This window comes from Erithacus rubecula, assembly GCF_903797595.1.
Source record: "Erithacus rubecula genome assembly, chromosome: 21".
In the NCBI taxonomy this organism is placed as follows: domain Eukaryota; kingdom Metazoa; phylum Chordata; class Aves; order Passeriformes; family Muscicapidae; genus Erithacus; species Erithacus rubecula.
The window spans coordinates 10,920,598-10,942,992 of NC_136673.1; the positions used below are offsets into that span (position 1 = coordinate 10,920,598).

The following is a 22,395-nucleotide window of genomic DNA, read 5'->3' on the forward strand; positions in this document are numbered from 1 at the left end:
CGCCGCTCAGAGCGGGCTCCCCACGCCATGGATCCGCCCGAGGAGCTGCGGGCGCGGCTGGAGCGGTGCGGACAGGGCCATCTGCTGCAGTTCTGGGCCGAGCTGGACACAGCGCAGCGCGGAGCGCTGCTGGCGACGCTGCCGCCGGGGCTGGGCGAGCACTGCCGGCTAGCGGCGGCGGCCGCGGCCCGTCAGCGCGGCCCGTCCGAGCGCCTGGACGGCCGGATGGAGCCGCTTCCCGCCGAGCTGCTGGGCAGCGCCCGCCGCAGCGGCCCCGCCGCGCTGCAGCGTTGGGAGGCGGAAGGTGAGCGGGGCGCGAGGCCGCCTGTCCCTTCCATCCCGGGGCTGCCGGGATCCGGCCCGGGGGTTCGGGGCAGCCACGTTCCGCCGACCCCCAGCCGCTGCTGCACGGGGGCCGCCTCCTGTGGTGGCCTCGCGGCGCGCCGGGCAGTCCGCCCCCGCCACTGCTTGCTGCCGCGGCCGGCGGCGTGGTCGGGCAAGGAGGGAGAGAGCGCGGTCACGACTGCACCCCGGCCCTTTCAGCACCGGCTGCCGGTGTCCTTGGCCCGGGGAATTTTGGGTGAGACACCGAGTTTTCACAGTGCAGCGGCCGAGGCCCCGCCTCCGTGCCTGGCAGAATCAGATCTCTGCGATTCCGTGACAGGCAGTGATAGCCAGGTGGGGCTCAGTCTCGCCTCCCACTTAACAAGCGACGGGATAAAAGAAAAGAATCTCAGGTTGTGTCGGAGGAGATTTGGGTTGAACGCTGAGGAAAATTTCTTTACTGAAGGGATGGTCAGGCATTGGCACAGTCTGCCCAGGCCAGTTTTGGAGTCACATCCCTGGAAGAGTTTACAAAACAAGAGGACAATACTGTTCAGAGGGCATGAGGGTATTGTGTCAAAAGGATTTGCAGTATCTGTCATGAAAGATACGTAATACTAAAGGATTTAAAGGAGCTCCAAGAGGGCTGGAGAGGGACTTTGGACAAGGACTTGGAGTGACAGAACAAGGGGGAAGGACTTCACACTGCCAGAGGGCAGGGTTAGATTAGATATTGGGAAGAAATTGTTCCTTGTGAGAGTGGTGAGGCCTTGGCACAGGTTGCCCATAGATGCTGTGGCTTCCCCATTGCTGAAAGTGTTCAGGGGCAGGTTGGACACGTTTTGGAATAGCCTGGGATAGTGGAGGGTGTTCCTGCCTGTGGTAGAAGGAGATGTTCTTTAAGGTCCCTTGCAACCCAAACCATTCTATGACTATGAGTCCCTGGGGAGGGTGGGAGCAGGGGGAGTTTCACTGCTGCTGAGCTGGGTAGCTCCCTTCATGGGAGGATGAGCTCCCAGCCCACCAATAGGTGCAAAGGCTGGTCTCAGGTGCTAATCCCCATCCATGCAGTGTCATGTGTGGTAGGAAGCTGATGAGATCTGGGAGCAGAGTAGATGAAAAACTGTCCTGGTTTGAACGACAGGTGTCTGCCAATAAAGGCAGAAGTTTTCCTTTGAAATAGAGACTTTAATTTCACTCCCCCTCAAGTATTATAATTGTTTGAATCAAGGACTTTGAGGCAGAGATAAGGGGGTAGGAATAACAGCTCTTTTACTAATATATCTAACCGTACAAGCAGAAACAACAGCAGTTGTTAAAATTACCAAGAAAACAGAACAGATAACTCGGTTCCAGCCCTTTCTCAAGCTGCAGGCACACTCTCTCTGCGCTCGGTCCCGGTGCTGCAGACAGAACAAAGCCCGGCAGGTGCAGAGAAGCGGCGGGAGCGCAGGCGGGAGGCGCAGCAGCAGCCACGCCGGTCTCAGGGGGGGAGCGGGCTGGAGAGGGCAGCTCCTCACTCACCGTTTGTGTCAGGGTGATCAGCTGTGTCCGCAGAGGCAGGAGGCTGGAACGGGGCAGATGCAGGGCAGGTGATCACAGACCGTCTGGCTCTCCTGCATTCGGCCGTGTGGCTGCAGACAGGGCGTCCTCCTCCGACCTCGCCGGAAAAACACGAGTTCCCCTCCGGGAGCCGCTCCCACCTACTCCTTTGCCTAGAGTCATCAAAGATCCTGGGTGTAACCCAGCCAGCTCAATTGGCATGATAATGGGAAAAATTCTTTCAATTGACACAGTAATAGAAAAACACTCAACCCCCAGCATTATCCACCCCGAATTTTTTCCATGCCAACATGCTACAGACAATTAAAACTTTTAAATCATATACATAAATGCAGTTACAGGCACAGTATCATAGATAGTTCACCCTAGAACGAGGTCCCCTTGGGGTATGCATTGGGTCTCTCCATCCTTTTGTATCACTCACCAAGTGCAACCTGGTCCTTGAGGGAAAACCACCCCACGAACAGGATTGTTTTTGCTGGAAGCAGAGTTCACCCAAACAGTTTTTCCTAACATGACTCTCAGGTCTACCACAGGAACCTTATCTCCATTTGGTGCTTTCAAGGGCTCAGATTGGGTAGGGTCTGCTCGGTTAGTGGAACCTCGGGTATTCACTAACTATGTGGGCTTTGGTAGATTGATCTCCCAGTTCTTGAAAGTCCCCCCACCAAGTGTCTTTAAGGTGGTTTTAAGCAGACCATTGCACCGTTCGACTTTCCCAGCCGCTGGTGCATGGTAGGGAATATGGTATGCCGTGTTTTCTAGCCCAGGTGTTTATAAGGCTATTTTTGAAATGAGTCCCATTGTCTGACTCAATTCTCTCAGGGGTACCATGCCTCCAGAGGACTTGCTTTTCCAGGCCCAGGGTGGTGTTCCGAGCAGTGGCGTGGGGCACAGGGTAGGTCTCCAACCATCCGTTGGTGGCTTCCACCATGGTCAGCACGTAGCGCTTGCCTTGGCGGGTCTGAGGCAGTGTGATATAGTCAATCTGCCAGGCCTCTCTGTACTTATATTTGAACCACTCCCCCCCCCCCCATACCAGAGGGGCTTCACCCGCTTGGCCTGCTTGATGGCAGCGCAAGTGTCACAGTCATGAATAACCTGAGAGATGCTGTCTATGGTTAGATCCACCCCTTGGTCTCATGCCCACTTATAGGTGGTGTCTCTGCCTTGATGACCTGAGGCATTGTGGGCCCATCGAGCCAGGAACAATTCTCCCTTGTGTTCCCAATCTAAGTCTCTTTGACACCTCTATCTGAGCAGCCTGATCTACGTGCTCGTTATGTCGGTGTTCCTCAGTAGCCTGACTCTTGGGAACATGGGCATCTACATCATGGACTTTCACAGGTAGCTTCTCTACCCGAGTGGCAATGTCTTTCCACTCATCAGCAGCCCAGATTGGTTTTTCTCTACATTGCCAGTCAGCCTTTTTCCACCTCTCCAGCCACCCCACAGAGCATTGGCTACCATCCACGAATCAGTGTAAAGGTAGAGCTTTGGCCCTTTCTCTCTCTCAGCAATGTCCAAGGCCAGCTGAACAGCTTTGAGTTCAGCAAGTTGACTCGATCCACCTTCTCCTTCGGTAGCTTGTGCAACCTGTCGTGCGGGGCTCCATACGGCAGCTTTCCACTTCCGGTTCATCCCCACAATGCGGCAGGAACCGTCGGTGAAAAGGGCGTAGCGTTTCATCTGCTGGCAGCTGGTTGTACGGTGGAGCTTCTTCAGCCCGGGTCACTTGCTTCTGCTCCTCTTCGTCAGCGAGACCAAAATCTTCACCTTCTGGCCAGTTCGTAATTATCTCCAAAATCCCAGGGCGATTCGGGTTACCAATACGAGTGCGCTGCGTGATGAGGGCAGTCCACTTGCTCCATGTGGCGTCGGTGGCGTGGTGAGTAGAGGGAACCTTTCCTTTGAACATCCACCCCAGCACTGGCAGTCGGGGTGCCAGGAGAAGCTGTGCTTCTGTGCCAATCACCTCTGAGGCAGCTTGAACTCCCTCATAGGCAGCCAAGATTTCCTTCTCTGTGGGAGTGTAATTGGCTTCAGACACTTTGTAACTTCTGCTCCAGAATCCCAGGGGTCGGCCTCAGGTCTCACCAGGCACCTTCTGCCGAAGGCTCCAGGACAGACCACGGTTCCCAGCTGCAGAGTAGAGCACATTCTTTACCTCTGGTCCCATCCTGACTGGGCCAAGAGCTACTGCATGGGCGATCTCCTGTTTGATCTGGGTGAAAGCTTGCTGCTGTTCAGGGCCACAGTGGAAATGGTTCTTCTTGCGAGTGACCTGGTAGAGAGGGTTCACAATCTGACTGTACTCAGGGATGTGCATTCTCCAAAAGCCGATAGCACCTAGAAAAGCTTGTGTTTCCTTCTTGCTTGTTGGTGGAGACATTGCAGTGATCTTATTGATGACCTCAGTGGGGATCTGGTGCCGTCCATCCTGGCGCTTCGCTCCCAGGAACTGGATGTCTCGGGCAGGTCCTTTGACTTTGCTCTTTTTAGTGGCAAAACCAGCTCCCAGCAAAATCTGGATGATCTTCTCTCCCTTCTCAAATACCTCCATTGCTGTGTTCTCCCACACAATGATGTCATTGATGTACTGCAACTGTTCTGGAGCCTCACCCTTTTCCAGTGCAGCATCAGTCCGTGGCAGATGGTGGGGCTGTGCTTCCACCCCTGGGGCAGTCGGTTCCAGGTGTACTGCAAGCCCCTCCAGGTGAAACCAACACAGAAGCCCAGGAAAGTCCATAGTTCAGGGTTTTTGGAGCCTGGGAGATGTGGCTGTGTGAAAGCTAGGGGTAATGCGGGAGATGGTGGCTGGATGTGCTCTTCCCACAGCATGTAAATCATACATGGATGTCTTGTGCTTTTTTCTAAGTGTACGCTCTTACTTATAAGGGCTCATATGTGTCTTGGGTCTTTATAAAATACAACAGCACTGTTAAAAATAATTTTAATAAAAAAAAAAAAAAAAAGAAAGCCAGGAAAATCCACCTGGGGCTGTAGAGATACTTGCCTAAATTTTTACAAGTAGCTGCACAGCCTTGGCCCAAAATTGACAGTAAAGAGGTGAGTATGTGTGAACAGGGGAGTCAAATTTTCCAAGCAGGAACATAAATAAAGCATCAGGGTCACAGAGCAGAGGAGCTTTTCTGCTGTGTCAGTCTCCACTCACGGGGCTGAGTGGTGATGAAGGAAACATAAGCTGGTACAGTGAGTCCCAGAATGGTTTAGGTCGCAAGGGATGTTAAATACCATCTCTTTCCACCCCTTTCATGGGCAGGGACACCCTTCACTGTCCCAGGTTGCCCCAAGCCCTGTCCAGCCCGGCCATGGACACTTCCAGGGTTTGGGCAGCCACAGCTTCTCTGTGAGGCCAGGGCCTCACCACCCTCACAGGGAACAATTCCTGCCCAATATCCCATCCAGCCCTGCCCTCTGGCAGTGGGAAGCCATTCCCTGTGTCCTGTCCCTCCATGCCTTGTCCCCAGTCCCTCTCCAGCTCTCCTGGAGCCCCTTTAGGCTCTGGAAAGAGCTCTAAGTTCTCCCTGGAGTCTTCTCCTTTCCAGGTGAACACACCCTGCTCTCCCAGCCTGGCTCCAGGGCAGACGGGCTCCAGCCCTTGGAGCAGCTCCATGGCCTCCTCTGCACGTGTTCCAGCAACTCTATGTCTTTCTCATGCTGACAACTTCAGAGCTGAAAGCAGCACTTCAGGTGGGATCTCACCTGAGCAGGGCAGAGAATTCTGCCTTCTCACCTGCTGCCCCTTGCAGTATCAGCCCAGGGCACAGGGGCTTTCTGGGTGCCAGTGCACTTGGTCAGGGCATGTTGAGCTTCTCATCTACCTACACCCCTAAATCCATCTTGGCAGGGCTATTTGAGGATGTCATAGTGAGGAGGAAAGGACCCTTTGAGCCCTAGAAGCAGATAGGGCTGGGTCAGGGCTCCACAGTTAAACCAGCAGCTCTATCAAACTGGGTCACTTTTCCCCTGGCCAGCCAGCCGAGTGAGGAGCTGGTGTGTCTGCTTTGTGCCACTGGCCACAGTGTGGAAAGGAAAGGAAGGCCAGTCTACCTGGGTGGGCTGGCCTTGCTGGTTGTCAGCCCTGCCTGTAGCAGCTCAGGTCTAATGTGTCTGGGATCCTGCCACTGTGCCCAGATCATCTGGCCCTAAAGTCTGATGGCTCCAGGCCACCTCAGCCCTGCAGGCAGACTGAATTTCTACCAGAAGATAGTTTCCTTTGGTTTGTTTTTATGATGCAGTTTGAGGCTGAAGAAGGATTTTATTTCCTGGAAGAGGGCAATCAAGAGCAGACTGTTGAGCTGAATGCAGGCATTGCTGTGTGTCTCTGCAGATGTGGTAGCACCCCTGCATGGCATTTCCCTGGGGAGCCATTGTCATTGGCACAGACTTTGGGGGATCCTGGGTCTCTGAGGGGGTGCAGCTCTGAAAGGCCTTTGTTTGCAGTGTATTGAGTAGGCTGGGAGCAGATGAGCCATCCCAACCTGCTGCCTACTATCCCTGAGGCTGGATGGCTGACACAGCCTGTGGCTGTGGGGTCATCATCACCCTGAGCTGAGTTACTTTGTGCTCTCTCAGTGAGTGTCTGAGCTCTCTACAGCTGCCACCTGCATTGTGTGCTCCAAAGACTGAACAGTTGAAATTATGTCTCCTCCTTCCCCCTCCCCCTTTTTCTGTGATAAAAAATGATGGATTAAAGAATCAGACAATGGAAAACTTCTCTTTGGAACACCTGAGACAAATAGGAAAACTAATAGTATTGTTATTGTGTCTCAGACAACAAAACTGCATGGTCAGATTTTCTTTCAGATCTTAAACACTGACATTTAAAAATCACATTTCCCAGGCAGCCCTAGGAATGATGGTATAAATCAAACATAGACACGAGCACTTTTGCATTTTGTCATTGTTTTATTAATGAAATCTAAGTCATGGTCATGGGCTGAGGTGTACCCTATTTCATCAGAGCTTGATGAGCCATTCAGGCTATCTGACTGCAGAATTGAAAAGTTCGGAGTCCCTTTCCTGACTGCTGTTGTAATGGGACTGATGTGTTTGTTCAGTAAGAATTCAGTCTGTTCTTGCAAGACCAATCTGTTCCTTCTACAAAATCTATTTTTGTTTTTTTACTTTTTATGCAGAGTAAGACTGACTGCAGCATTAGTGGGTATCTCAGCAGTCAACACATTTTCTCTTTAGTTGAGCTGTTCCTATGCTGCAGAAAATAAGGTGAATTTTTTTTAAGGGGATGGATCTTTCCATTGCAGCCAGATGAGTCTGTTCTTCTGAACTCTAGTTGTGAATATTGGTAATTTTACAGCTGGGAAGTGAGAGCAGTGCTACTTACTCAAATTTTGGGGGTTATTTGTTTTCATGGTGACCTAAGATCAGAACTTGGAAAAACTGTCTGGGTTGTAGGGTTGTACCATAAATACTGAGAATGCTATAAATGATGGGATGCACTCCCCTGTCTGGGTTGTTCATGTGCACCATGGTGAGCCCTCCTGGAATATGGCCCTGTCAGTCTGTTGGATCATTTACGTTATAAGTGATATTGCTTTGGGCTTTAGGCTTTGGGCTTTTGGGGGAACTTTGGGCTTTTTTTATTGCTTTCGGGCTTTTATTGCTTAGGTTTATCCCTCTGAGGTTGAGGTTTCAGTTCCTGGAGTGAGAGGCCCCTCCAGGAGATGAGTGTGAGATGTCAACTTGCCCTTGGGCAGATCCCATCCCCTTGTCACTGCATAGAAAACTTCAGAGAACTGCTGTCTCCTGTGGGGCATCTTTATTTCAGTGGGCTGATGCCAGCTGTGAGCACCTGTGAGCTGTGGCTGGGAATTGTAGCTCCTTGGTGCTGTGGGGCAAAGTGGGGAGCTCCTTGACTCCTCAATACAGTGTTCACTCCAGAGTGTCATGTGAATGATGCCCTTAGTCACAATCTGTTGCTCTGCAGAAACATCTAATTTAGGATCTGTGGGATGTGGTCTGTTCCATCAGAATCTGAATGTGTGTGTGTTGGTATGGCAGTGCAGGGGGGAGATGCAGCATGGCAAGTGCCTGACTTGTTCTACTGGTGGGTGAATCTCAGTTGCATCCCAAAGCAGCACCCCCCATGCTGCAGCAACTGAGACCAGCAAATGCTGAGCTCCAACCTCAAGTAGCTTTGGTTAAATTGCTGTGAAATACTTTAGCTCAAGTTTCCATTCTAGATTATTTTAAAGAAAAATAATTATTAAAAATGTTTTAATTGTCTGTTTCACAGAATCACAGAATGGTTTTGGTTGGAATGGATGTTAAAGACAAGATTATTTTGTTCTATCTCTGCTGCCATGGGTCTGGATGCCACCCACTATATGAGATTGCTCAGGGCCCTGTCCAGCCTGATCCATTTCCACAGATGGGGCAGAACAGTTTGGAAGTGTCCCACAGGGCAACTTTTCTAGGATTTTTTTTCCCTCCTCCATAAATTGTTTCTGTACTGGATCCCAGTAGGGAAACAGCCACCACCCAAGCCAGGGCATGAGAAGGTTTGGAGGCATGCTCTGGTGCCTCTCTACTCAGTTCTTTACCTTCTTCTGCAGTGGTGCCCTGCTTTGGCAAACAGCTGAGCATGCAAGAAAACCATGTGATGGGACTGGGCCAAGAGGTTGGGGTGTAAGTGGTGTAAGTAATACCTGAGACCCTCTGCTCTGTACTTTGAGTCTCATAGGCAGCTCAGTGGAGGCAGAAAGGAGCCGTTTATTGCTTGTGGTTTGTTGTGAAATGTTTGATGTCTTATTTGCATCACCATGCAGCTCATCCAGATCCTCCATGTTTTTTACATTACCAATTTAAACCAACTCCCCTGCTATCCAAGGGCCTCCTAAAACTTTGAAAACCCAAGTTTTCCACACATAGGTTTCTTCTTAGGAAGCTCTCCTAGTCCCACTTGGAGGATTGAAGATCTCCAGACGTGGCTTCCAGCTCTCGTTCGTGTGGTCCTCTGACCCCAGAGGCTGTTCTACAGCAGAACCATGGCTGTGGAACCAGCTCCCTGTGTGCCTGGATACCACCAACCTTTTTGGAAAGGGTGTGTTTAGGGAGAAAGTCTTGTATTACTGCTGTGGTAAGACTGAAACTTGTAAGCATGGGAAGGGGAATCATGTTACTGCAATGTCATAGGCAACTTAAGTCTTTGCTGAAAAAATTGCTAGAAGCTGCAGTTTTGAACAGAATTAAAATCAAGGCAGGTTGTTAAAACAGCAGCTGGTATTTTTGCTCTATTGTTTGTTTAAACAGCCAATTATTTAAAGATTAGCATAAACCCAATCCTATTTTTTTCTAATTTGATTTCTTTGGTCCCCATATCTTTCAGTCTAAATCAGGAATGTTTTAGCCTCAGCTGTGGTTAAGGTGGGGTGTTTGCTGAAGGCTGGGGTACTCCACAGACTGCCCTTGGCTGCAGGAGCAGTGGCAATTCAGTACTGTGCAGTGGCAGAAGGCCCTGATAGCTACTGCAGCAGAGCTGTGGCTTCTGACATGGGCAAGCCCAATGTTCCTTGCATTCCCAGAGAAACTCAAAAGTGTTCCGTAATGAAAAAATCTTTCTCACAGTTGTCAGTAATTATTGTGATGCTAACTTTGGAGAAGGTAGGGACCAAAGTGGGAGAGTGAGCTGAGTGTTTATTATGTGCTCTGGTTCTTTCCCAGCTTCTGAACTTCCTGTTTTGTCAGGAGCTGATTTCAATGTGGAAGCTGTGGCTTCTGCAAGCTTAGCTGTGGTACTGGCCCTGACTGAGCCATGTTCACCTTCTATTGAAGCTGGAGCACAGGTACAGATACAGGTACAGTTTGATTATGGCAGATTCCAGAAGTCCTCATGCTTTACTCAAGATGACAAGATTTAGCTTCTTTGTGATACAGAAATGATAAGAGACCTCTAGGGGTCTCTAGTACAGCCCCATTTGTAACAGAACTGTAAACAGCCCAAGGCCAGGTCAGCTACAACTTTACTGAAGTAAGCCTTGAAAACCTTAGGGGAGGGACATCCTTTGTCTCTGGATGTCTTTTCTAGTGCTGTACTACCTCTCAGTGAAGATTTTGTATCCTAATTTGAATCTCCTAAGCTGCAGCTCATGGCTATTGTCTGGTTTTGCACCAATTATTGCTTTAGGTAAGGAAACTGCTGGATTCGGGAGGTGAAATTAATTTTCTCATGTGTGTGCAGTGGCATATTTCTCTCTGAGCTGCCAGCATTGAACTGGCAGCTTCTGGCAGTTGCCTGAGCTCTGCAGAAAGACTCAGGAGAAGAACATGGGGTGTTGATTACTTTGGAGGTTCTTAGGTTCCCTTGGGCTTCTTTTTCTGTACAGGTTTACATCAGATCTCACAGAACAAGGTGGCAGTGCTGCTCCTGGCTGGAGGACAAGGAACCCGCCTGGGAGTCAACTATCCCAAGGGCATGTACAACGTGGGGTTGCCCAGTGGCAAGAACTTGTATCAGATCCAAGCAGAAAGAATCCGCAAAGTGGAGCAGCTTGCTGGCAAGAGACACCACTGCAAGTGTGCCATTCCCTGGTGGGTGACCTAAAGCCAGACTTGCTGTCTGACAGGGCTCTTTGCATTCCAGTCTTGCTCATTTGGTTTCAAGAAGCACTGAGCTGAGGTCTGTACAGGGACAGGTCGAGGGGAGCCTTTTGTTGTCAGGATTTGCAAAGGCACTGGCTGAAGGAGGGTGCAGAGGGATGGGAGGTGGCAGGTCCATGTCTGCAGACCTGAGGGATTGAGTGCTGCCTTTGCATCACTGACCATAATCCAAACTGCTATACCTTGCTGGCTTTCCAAGCCACTGGCAACACTGTTAACAGCACTTTTCAATGATTGTTTCAGATGCTTTACAAGAAATTTCATCCATTTCTGCTTTCTCAGGTTCCTGCATGAAGACAACCTTGAACTTGCCTTCCAAGCCCTTCTTCCTGCCCTTGTCCATAATCTCTGTAAAAAGCCTCGTTTTTGTGTTCAGGCCATCTCCTCCTGTCACTGTTTACTGTTGCAGTTCTGCTGGCTGTTCCTGGCTTTCAAAAGAGATGAGCTCTGGGTGAAGTGCAAAATGTGAATTCCCTATGGGATATGGTGGGTGAGAGGAAGGCACTGCAGATGTGTCTGGAAATGTTTTCTGCTAAATCTTCTCTGTTAGATCATGAGGACTGTGTAGAAATACCCTTATGGAATCAGTGTCTGGTCTGAAGCAGGGTTTTGCAGTGAAAGAGCAGATGTGTGAGGGCTTCATATTGCCACATTGTTTTACCAATTGGAGGTCAAAGTTGATTCATACATTGTTTCCTCATGGAAGGTGAGTCCATATTGTACTTCATCCTAAAGACTTGCGTACAGGATCTGAATTACAAATACATCATCCCTGGTGGTGCTGGAAGCCAGGATGGATTATTTGCAAGATGCCGCATCTGTTTCCAGTTCTCCTCCCAGGGGTGAGGAGGCAGTTGAAGCAGTTCGCTGCTCTAGTACACCTGGGCTCAGGCTATGCTGTGCTACAGAGATGTAAATTTGGGATGGGGAATTGAGGTCAGGCTCTCCTATGTTGTTTTCTCATGCTGACAGCATTTCTATGCCAATAGTTGTTGAAGAGTTTGACGGGTAGATGGTGAAGTTGGCTTTCAGAAAGTAGTGGAGAAAGATAGTGGAGGAAGAGAGAAGCAAAGTGAAGCTGAAAGGAGGGGAAGAAATAGAAAAACTTGTAACAAAACCAAACCTTGCAGCCAACGTATGGAAGTACTGCTGTTTGCCTTGGCATTGAGAGGTGCTGGCAGAGTGAACCAATCAGGGTTTCTACAGACATATTTAACAACAGTTTGAATCTAGAGTGAATGAGGCTGTTTTATGCCCTTTGTCTTGTTTTCCAGCTCATCCAGATATCCAGATGTTGTTCATATCTAGGGTAAGGCTCTTCTGTCTTGTCTGGAACTAGGCCAGGGTAGGATCATGTCCTGATAGGGTCATAGGATCCCATGCAGCCTTTCTGCAGGATGCGTTTTGGAGGAGAGCCCTTGTGTGCAGGTGCTCAACACAGGATGCTGCCATGTCTTTCCTTTCACACTCCTGGGATTCCTCTCTTTTGTGTTCAGTTTGTAGTTTTGTGTTTTGCTTGTGTTGTTCTTTCTCATTGCCCAACCCCCATTCCTGCCCAGGTACATCATGACAAGTGAGTTCACACTGGGGCCAACAGAAGAGTTTTTTGTACAACACAACTACTTCAACTTGGATAGATGCAACGTTGTCATGTTTGAACAGAGGATGCTGCCTGCTGTCACCTTTGATGGGAAGGCCATCTTAGAGGAGAAGGGGAAAATTGCCATGGCTCCAGGTACCTGCTGTTTGCTTTTCCATTCTGCAGTACCATCATGTGTGTTGATAGTTGCTATGGGCCATCAGCCAGCCTGGGCACGAGAGCAGGCTTTGGGGGTCAGGGTTAATGCTTCCAGTTAATGGGGAAAGGTTCTGCTAATTTTTCAGGGTGGTAATCAGGAGCATACCTCTGTTTAGTTCTCACACGAGATTTGACCACAGCATGTATTTTTTATCCAAGTCTAGGAGTGTTGGCAGGATTAGGAGTGCTGTGGTTGCAGGGTAGGAAAAAGGTGCATTAGCAGAGCTCTCTATGAGGTCTCTGGGGTGCTGCCTCCTGTGGTGAAGATCAGGAACTTAAGGCTGATAGCTGGAAATGGGTAAAAATGCAGCAAGAACATGCTCTTTTCAAAACCACAACGATGTCTCACCTTGTAATGTTCTTTTAACCTAGACATGGTAAGAGATGTAGTGACAGCAGCCCAGTTGGGACTGTGTTGCAGCTGCACAGTGATTCTCCTGAGTTGACAGGGGCATGGCAGGATGAACTGTAAATGGGTGATCTGTGATAAATGTGCAGGTGTCTTTTGAGCAGCTGCAGTTCAAGCCTTTAAAAAGGCATTGAGAAGTTGGGGGGGAAGATAAACAGAGAATAAGATTTATTTTAGTCTTTCTCCAAGAAAGAAAATGAATATGCTTCTGCTGTGTACTGCAGAAGTGCAAAAGACTTTCCCCACCCTCTGCATAGATTTGCCCTTTAGTATCTCCCTTGGAGGATCTTACTAGCCTCCATAAAATCTCATAATGCTGCTCAGTGAGGTTGGTCCCCATGGTCCCACTCTTCAAGTGAGAGAACTGGAGTGAAAAGAGGAACATGCTCCCCTGAACTGTGTGGCAGAACTGGAAATAAAACCTGGTATCACCTTGGCTCTTGGCTAGAAAGCATTCCCTACTCTTCTGTTCAAGAAAGTTTCTTCAGTACTTTCTGCTTTTGCTCTGTTAGCTACAAAAAACCTACTCTAAAGTCACTAATGAGCCAAGACTTTCTCTTTTTTCTTCCGTTATAGATGGCAATGGTGGCTTATACAATGCTTTGATGGATAATAAGATCTTGGATGACATGAAGCAGCGTGGAATCCAATATGTCCACGTATATTGTGTGGACAATATCCTCGTGAAAATGGCAGATCCAATCTTCATAGGTTTCTGTATTTCCAAAGGGGCAGACTGCGGTGCAAAGGTGAAGCTGTGCTAGCACTGGATGGTTTTCTACAGGGAGTTTGGGTCTGATGATGCTTGGAAGCTGCTGGCTGCGGGGAGCTTACATGACCTGTGGTGTTCAACCCTTTGCCCATCAGCAGCTCACTCTGAGCAGATTTAGAGTTGCTTGCTGCCTGCACTGCATTTCAAATCCCTACCTATAAGTGTCCTCTGTTCTGTGGAAAATAAACTTCAGCTGGAGCAGGAACTATAGCTGAACAGGAAACTACACAGTGAAATTGCTTCGCCGCTACACCCAGCCCTTTCTACAAAAGCACTTGGGCTGTCTAGAAGCCATACTGGACTGGGTTGTGTTTTGTAAATGTGCCTTTAAGTCTAATGGAGGTATACCTTACGCTCTGCTGTGGAAGATGGGGAAAGCCTTAACACCCTGGATTTTATTACCCTAAAGCAACAGGTGCCTGAAGAGAAATTTATGTTACTTGAGTCATTAGAACTGTTCAGGCAAATAAGGAATTGAAGGCTAATAGCTGCAAACAGCTTTAATACCAGATCCTAGTCCATGATAAGAAAAGTGTACCTCAGTATGATTGATTGCTTTTAACTGGATAGTCTTCTGAGAAACTGTCAAATTAAGTGGTTGAGTACAGGGGTCATGTTGAATTGTTGGGCTAAATGTGTCTCCAGACTTCTCTGTGCCCCTTAACACAGCCCTGAGGTGCTGGAGGATCAGCAGGCAACAGTCCCGTGGGATTGTTTGTACTTGGGAGTTGGAATAGTCCTGAGATTTTCTTCCTCTTTGTCATAAACCTTGTTGTGTGGCTGCAGGTAGTGGAAAAGGCATACCCCACAGAGCCTGTTGGGGTGGTGTGCTGTGTGGATGGGGTATACCAGGTGGTGGAGTACAGCGAGATCAGCCCAGAGACTGCCCAGCAACAGCGCCCTGATGGGGGACTGATGTTCAGTGCTGGCAACATCTGTAACCACTTCTTCACTGTTGAGTTCCTGGAAACAGTGGCACAGTAAGTCCCAGCAGACCTTCTAGGTAGCTGTGCAGCCCAGAAATGCGTCTAAGATTGGGTGCTCCCGTTTCCCACTATGTAATTTCAGTTATGGTTATGCCCTGTGTTGCCTTTTACCTCCTCTGTCTTCCAAACAGTTCCAAACACCTGCGTCCCCAGCATGCTCTCCAGGCCCTACCCAAGGAAGAGGTTAACTGTAACTAAATCAATTGAGATATACCAGTGCACAATCTTCCTGGGCCTTCAAGGGTGCAGCTGTGCAGGCTGCAATGTGGTCAGCGATGCAGCCTCACACCATGGATTTCCAGTGGAAATGTCAGCTCTGCCAACGCTTGGGACAACAGAGTTTGTGGGAGAGGGTGAAGCTGAGGGTGGACTCTGTACCTTGGTGTTGGGGAATGGGGATGTGATGCTGGGCATGCAGTGAGCAGCTGTACAACCTTCCTGAAAAGTTTGAACCACCCTTGGGTGAGGGAAGTGCTCTGCTGCATTTTCATCCCAATCAGGTAACAATTTGGGTTTCCTCTTTTTTTGTAACCTCTTCCTGCAATTTCAGCTTGATGCAAAGTTCTCCCTCTCCTCTGACTGTTATGTCCCAGTGGTACAGAGAGAGCCCAGGACCAAGCTGCTCTAATCGGAAAAGTGTTTCCTGGATGTGACTTGGATCACTTGGGAGGGAGCAACACCCACAGTTGAGAGTTGACCCAGAGCAGTAATGAGCCATATGCTTCCCTCAAGTGTATTGATTTTTTTCTGAGTGGGCTTGAACTAAATAAAATGGTTTATTCTCCTTTTGCAGGAAATGGGAGTCACAGCTGAAGCATCATGTAGCCATAAAGAAGGTGCCCTACATTGACAAGGAGGGAAATCTGGTAAAACCACTAAAACCGAACGGGATAAAGCTGGAGAAGTTTGTGTTTGATGTGTTCCAGTTCTCTAAGTTAGTGACAGACATAATTTTACTTTTCTCCTCCCTTTCTCAGTGTTTGTTTGAATGAATGTAGGTTGAAACAAGCCACCCCAGGGAGCACATGGTTTGTGGGTGGCTTGTTAGGAAGGTTGTTGGATTTACACTCAGCTCCAATCCAACAGCAACACCGCAGGCTCTAAGGGGAGCTCCCAAGGCACTCAGTGCTTGCACCAGCCCTGCTCCCAAATTGGTCATCCTGCTTAGGATGTGTTTGCTGGCCTGACCTCTGGCAGCCTGGGGAAAAAAAAAAGGAAATTGAGTGCAAAGCCAATGAAGCCCATATTTGGAGTATTCAGACTTGCAAAAATTGGGCCTTTCAGCATTGTGGTTTCCATGGCAACTGCAGCTTTGGTTACATTTTTGGGTGCTGTTAGGCCGGGGCTCAGCTCGCATCCTTTGTGCTCAGAAAACTGCTTACTTAAGCCCCATAGGGCCAAGTGGAGCTGTCAGTGTTCACTTTTGAAGTTCTGCAAAAGAGCTGGGAGTGCTGTGACATATGTAGTCAGGGGTACTTGTGTCTAGGGAACATAGGATTTTAGCAATTAAGCATAAGTGTTGTTATAAAATGTATTTTTCCAAGATCTCAAATTCAGCAGTGAATATTATGTTTTAGGGTTAAATAAAGGCCAAAGAGAGACCTCAGGCAAACTGAAATATCTTTTTTTTGGGATAGTATTTCTTGTTTTATATTATTTCCTTTAGAATAGAGAGCTCAAGGTTTGAATCAGTCTCTGTTTCCTGACATATGTTAAATACAGTAGTATCAAACTAAAGACAAAACCAAAGTGATGGGAACACTGCTGAGTTCTGAGCCATGACAGGACTCATTTGCAAGCAGTGCTTTTTTTAACAGCTCAAAACCACCTTGGCAGCTGTGCTTCACACATGATGTGCAGAAATTCACAGATGTTGCTGTGGGGCTTATTAATTTGCATTGCCATTTCTGGCACATTCATGTGTGAGGTCTCTCTTGTTGCTTGTTTGTCCCTGGGAACTGGTGTCCTTAGTTAGTCCTTACCTACAGACTCCCAAGCAGGGGGCATTTCTTGGGGCATGGTGGGGTGCTGTGCAGTGAGTGCACTGCTTGTGCTGTGCCCAAGCTCAGGATAGTATTGTGCTCTTGGTCCTGCTGTGCTCTGAGCTGTCTTGTCCAAGAACCTCACACTGCCTAAAGATGTTTCTATAGCATCTCTGCAGAACTGTTGCTTTGTCTCTCCCCTGAGCGTAGCTCCAGTAGATTGGGAGACTGCTGTTATGTTCCCAAAGAGACAAGGCTTCTTGTGTTTTTCCATTCTACAGCCCTGGTACTCCTTAGCTCTTGAGATGAGTGGTGGGCTTCCCTTGGTTTGACTGCCTCAGGCTGCATACAGCACTTCTCCCAAAAATATGTATGAGCCTTTCCCCATTAGTGTTGTTATTGCATTAGCAGGGCTGATGACTAACTCAGGTTTTTATGATCATTGTTTTCTTCCCTTTGCTGGTAGGAATTTTGTGGCATTTGAAGTTCTGAGAGAAGAGGAGTTCTCACCACTAAAAAACGCAGACACAGCTGACAAAGATACTCCTACCACTGCTCGACAAGCCCTCCTGGCCCAGCATTATCGCTGGGCTCTCAAGGCTGGGGCCAGATTTGTGGATGAAAATGGTTGTAGGATACCAGAAAAACTCAGGTATGAATCTGTGACCTCTGCAGCTTCTCTGTTGGAAGTGCTTAGGCATGCCATCTGGCCAATGGCACATGCTGGGCTCTCCAAAACCAGGCATTAGTGTAGCCACAGGGTGGCTCAGCGTGATTTTTGTTCTACTGGTCCTTTCTGGATATGCAGGTTGATGTCTATTACTGTTCCTGCTCTTCTTATGACTATGTGCTCCAGGTAGTTAGCACACAGGGCTCTGGGCATTTTCTCTGACAGATCCCTGCTCTTAGTGTAATGAGTTGGCCCTTCCTATAGCACCTTGTTAGACAGGGACAGCCTTTTCCATCACTCTGGATTTAGCAATGTAAGGAATTTTAATTTGTAGACCCTGACAGCTTTTCAGACTGTGGTCCCAACAGGATTCTCAGGTGGTCTTAGGGATTGGTTGTTAGAGTGATTACCATTCGGATGCCTTCCTGCATTGTGTGTAATGGAAAGCTGCTTTTATTCCATGGGGCTGTTACTTCATCAACTCATAGTTCAATAAACCACAAGTTGTTCATTTTACTTGAAAATCATCTCTATAAAAGGGCTATTTTGGTTTTGCTGAGTAACATTTGGAACCTGCTAATTCCTTCTTATTTTCACACTTTATTTTTGCATAATGTCTGGTGCATGTGACTATAATAAGTGTCTTATCCTTCTGGATATCCTGTTCTGGGCAATCTTTTGAAGAAGATGCACTGTTTTTTAACCATGGTAGGAAGTTAATCCTGTGTTCTCTTCTTTAGTATCTCAGGAACTGAAGATCCTCCGGCTGTGTGTGAGATTTCTCCATTAGTGTCTTACTTTGGAGAGGTGAGAATAACTATCTATGGAGGCATTTCTAAGAGTGTGCAGGTATGAATCTGATTTCCTTCCAAACACAGGTGTTTTTCTTAGCCTGGTCTTGCTGAGAAACAGTAAGATCAAGGAAACAGGGACTTGGGTTCTATGTTACGGTAATATGGTTCCATCATGATTTACTCTTCAGCAGTTTGTTCAGTCTCAGTTTTAGCCATCTAAAAATGAGATTTGCAGCAAGGCTCTTTTTTCATTAATACTCACAAGCACTTTGACATCTTAATGAGAAGTGCAGAAAATTCAAATTAGAAAATCCATGAGTTCTGTTCTCATTTGTGCGTATATCCCACAGTAAGTGAATCCTGACTGAGATGTGTGTTGGCTTTAGGGAAGCAATTTTTCAAGTTTATCCCTCTGAAAATAATTGATCCTGAGAGACCTGCTTCCATTTAATAATGAGAATAGGAGCTTCCCTGTGTTGGATTGACAGGGTGAGAAATAATAGATTGCAGGAGAATGTGTGGGCACTGTTTGCCAGGCTTCCACATGTGTTAACTTACAAGCCGGCTACCTGCATTACTGAGTGTATTCCTCAACATGTGCAGGTGGTGAACTCATTGCAATCAATAGGTTGTCAAAACAAAATGAAAACAAGGCAATTTGATTTTTCTTTGCCAGGATTATTCTAATGTCAGTTAAGGACACACCTTCCCATGCTGCCCCCCGCCAACAAGCTTGTTTCTGACATCAGGTTTTATGGTACCTTAGTGCCCCTGCTTCTTGTACCCCAGAAACACTTTCTGTCACTGGGAAAACTGTTACTGTTGCCTGTCCCTGACCTTCATCAATCATTCCTTGAGGACTTAAAATAGTGCATTTACAGCCTAACAGTACTGTTCTCATACCTTCTCAGGGTCTGGAGGTGTACATGAAGAACAAAGAGTTCCCTTCTCCCTTTGTACTCGATGAAAACAAAATGGAAATGCTGGAAAATTCTTGAAGTGGGAAGCCTTTCCCTCTCAAATCAGATCCATGTTTGTCAGCTCCGTTATAAGAACTGATAGTACTAAAATGTCAGCTATGAAGTGCATTATAAAAAAAATTGCTTTGCAGTGTCTGATGCTAAATCCTCACAGCAGTTGCGATTACACACATTCGAGCTTCTCAGTTCTGTTTGGTAACTTTGAAGGCGGTGCCTTTTATGTCAGTCTGTTTTGTATACTTGGATGTGAGTGTGGATTAATGCTTTCTGGGTGCTAAACAGATCCTACATTTCTTATTTACTGTTGCATATGAATATGGAAAAGAGCCAGTCAAGGCCGTATAAATCAGCTTGGCCTTCAAGAAGATACAATTTCTTCAGTGCCTTGTTAGGTATCTTGTTTGTGTTGTTGTAGTTGTTTCTTGGTTTGGTATTTTTCCTAAATCATGTGCACAGCTGCAGTCAGTTTGAAGTCCCATCCTGAAAAGTATGGAAGGACTTTGGATACTGAGGTTTTCTCTCCAGCCATCAGTTTTTTCCCTAATCATGTGCTGATTAGAAGATTCAATTCAGCAATTGCATCCTCTAAGCAGATCATACAGAGTCTGCCGTATGTAGGGATGTTGCTGTGCCTAAGCATTGCTTGAAGCTTGGAGTCCAAAGTAGAACTATCTGGGTAGTAGTTTTCTATCTGGGCTTGCAGGTGCCATGCCTAGACTGATAGTTCCTTACAGCTGTAGTCACTTGGATTTTTTTATTAAAAAAAAAGAAAAAAAAGAATATTTTTACAACCCTCTGCCCTTCCTGACTGTAACAGTTTTCCTTTCCGTTTCCTGTTTCATATATACCATATCCCTCAGACAAGGCACTCTTGAGGTACCTGAAAGTAGAAAGAGAGGCAAATCCCAGTGGGAGAATTTAATGCCTAACCAAAACCAAAAAAACCCCTTACTCTTAGCATCAACAGGTTATACAGTAAAACACGAGCCTCCACTTCCACAGTTTTTTTTCCCAGGTGATTTTCCAGCATTTTTTCACTTAGAAAATAATTCCATAGGTACCTTTCTTTTAAATATGTTACTAGCCCTAATGTAAAGATTAATGTCAGCTAATAAAGGACACTAATTGTCAGAACATATGTAGCATGTGAACTCAGGCATGGTGAAGGGTTCCCAGGGTAGCCCTGACCCTTGACCCACCAGTGATTCTTCCTGTTCAGTTTTTGGGCACTGCCTCAGAAAGCTCATACCCATCTGATGCAGAACCTGCACTGGGCATACCCAAATCATTTCAGCCCTGGTGAAGATGTCTCAGCTGCACTCTCTGGTGGCTGGCCTTTGCATCAGAAATGTTCCATACTCTTCCCATAAACATGGTGTAGGGAAGGTAGTGAGAAAGATGTTTCATCTGAAATGTTATTTCATGCATCAGCTTCTACTGAGGAATTGCTTATGCTATTTCATTAAGCATAATTAAGTACCATGGTTTTCTGCAATTTCTGATGTGAAACTCTATTCAAATAATAGAGAAGGGAATGGGGAAGTATAAAAATGACTTTGAGAGTAAATACAGTTTATAAATATGCTCAAGTTTTCCAAAGAAATAATTTAAATGTCCGTATCAGAGTTTTTGGTTATAAAGTGTTTCTGCATGAACTTGAGTAACGGTCCTTTTACACATGCAGACAGGCTATATTCTGATTACCTCAGCTGGCATGTGCAGCCAGTAATTCACATTTTTAGTATAAATGAAGCATTTGTCCTTGTCACCCAGTTCTGTAATCTTTTTGCAGTGTTTCTATGACACATTCCATTCCTGTCAGTCGTTTTACATCTGAGAACAAATTGTGTTGTATATTTGTGAGTATTGCTCAGCAATTCAATCACACACTTTTTTTACATTATGCTGTGCTATAAAGAAAGATTTCTTTTGCTTTTTCTAAAGTTCTTTCTCTTTTGAAGCTTCAGTTTCCATGCACACAGAACAATGCTGCTGACATGGTTTTCAAGGTTGTTTTCTAGGAGAAGTTAAATTAGAAGGCTGAATGCTTGTCTCTTGGGTTTTTATTTTCTATGGCTCTTTACATTTTCAACTGGAACACAGAAACAATTTTGAGAGAACATTAACAAAAAAAACCCTGTCCTATATGTAACAGTCTTTGTATGCATTATAAAATGAAAAAAAGTACCTGAAACAAAGGGAAGGCCTATAATACTCCAGAAAGTTATGGACATCTAAGCATTTTTAACAATAAAGATGTTACTGTGATTTCTATGTATTTGTCTGCGTTTCTTGTATGTGAGAAAAACACATGTTGTCTTTGTCCCTATGAATGTTGTCCCACAGCTACAGGATGGTGTCACTGGTAGTGCATCTAGAGGCTGCAGTGCCCACTCTTGAGATTATGGGGGCATATGGAATGAGCAGAAGGTGATTCCTGAAGGGGGCTGACATTGTGGGATCTATATTTTCATCAGAAAGCAGAAAATTGTGTTCTTATCTGCAATGCTATATATTTTTTCCAAGTTTTTCAGCTCCGTTTACTGAGGGAAGGGAGTTTAATTGCAGGTGGTGGTTGTCTTACTTCAAGTTGATTTGAGTAATATGGTTCTGAGTCAGTCTCGTGGCTGGTGTGTAGGTAATGAGCACTTGTTGCAATGCAACTTTGCCCTCCAATGAAAGACACTCCTTAAATAGGGCTCTGTTTATAGCACAATCAGTAGGGAAAGGCAGTAATACCTCAAAAATGGCCCTTATTTGGGGGTTTAAGGCTGAACCCAGGAAATGCCAGAAGCAAATCTTCCTTTCTTACCTCTTTCCCCCCCTTTCTTGACACCCATGTGTCATGACGCTGCTGGGGAGTTAAATGTTTTTAAGTTTCATGAATCAGTAGTTTCCTGTGATAGGAAAATTAATACTAAAACTGAATGCATGCTTTAGGCATCTTAAATTGTTCTGCTTGTTTATGTGCTGTTTTGATGTGCTGATCTACCAGGCTTTTTGATTGATTAGTTTTCTTAATCATGAAATGCTCAGAAAATACTAAATTTTCAGTTTTATCTTGAAATCTACTGTGAGGTGGATTCCAAATGTAAAGGCTCAAATGATGCACGCTAACCTACCACAGCGCTCTGTGCCACGGCTGCGCCTCCACAGCAGCCTACTCCCAGCTCCATGGCGACTTGCAGGCCATTTACTGAGTTATTTTCCTTATGACCTCCCACATGCACGTCTTCATTTCCAGTTCTTCCATGCCAATGACTCTGTGACTGGTCTCTATGTTGTACTCTCGCACACCGAAGAACAGCGATTTCCAGCATCTCCTTTGCCTCACTGCCCACCCCGGCAGCTGCTATCCTCTCTGCGCTCGCCGCGGTTCGGCGCCGGGACAGCGAGAGGCTAAGGCAGAATCGACTCAGCCCGAGCACCCCGCCCGGCCTGAAGCCCGAACCCGTGCAGTAGGTGGTGAAGCGC

General features: G+C 46.9%; 1 protein-coding gene across 1 annotated transcript; it reads left to right on the forward strand.

Moving 5' to 3' along the window:
* On the forward strand, window positions 1–21,189 carry UAP1L1 (UDP-N-acetylglucosamine pyrophosphorylase 1 like 1). Its single transcript, XM_079324550.1, has 9 exons — window positions 1–304; window positions 10,257–10,461; window positions 12,090–12,265; window positions 13,314–13,486; window positions 14,296–14,489; window positions 15,289–15,429; window positions 16,944–17,129; window positions 17,888–17,954; window positions 18,853–21,189. The coding sequence occupies exons 1-9, from the start codon at window positions 28–30 to the stop codon at window positions 18,937–18,939; spliced, it is 1,506 nt and encodes a 501-aa protein (XP_079180676.1). The 5' UTR covers window positions 1–27; the 3' UTR covers window positions 18,940–21,189.
* The last annotated feature ends 1,206 nt before the right edge of the window (window positions 21,190–22,395 follow it).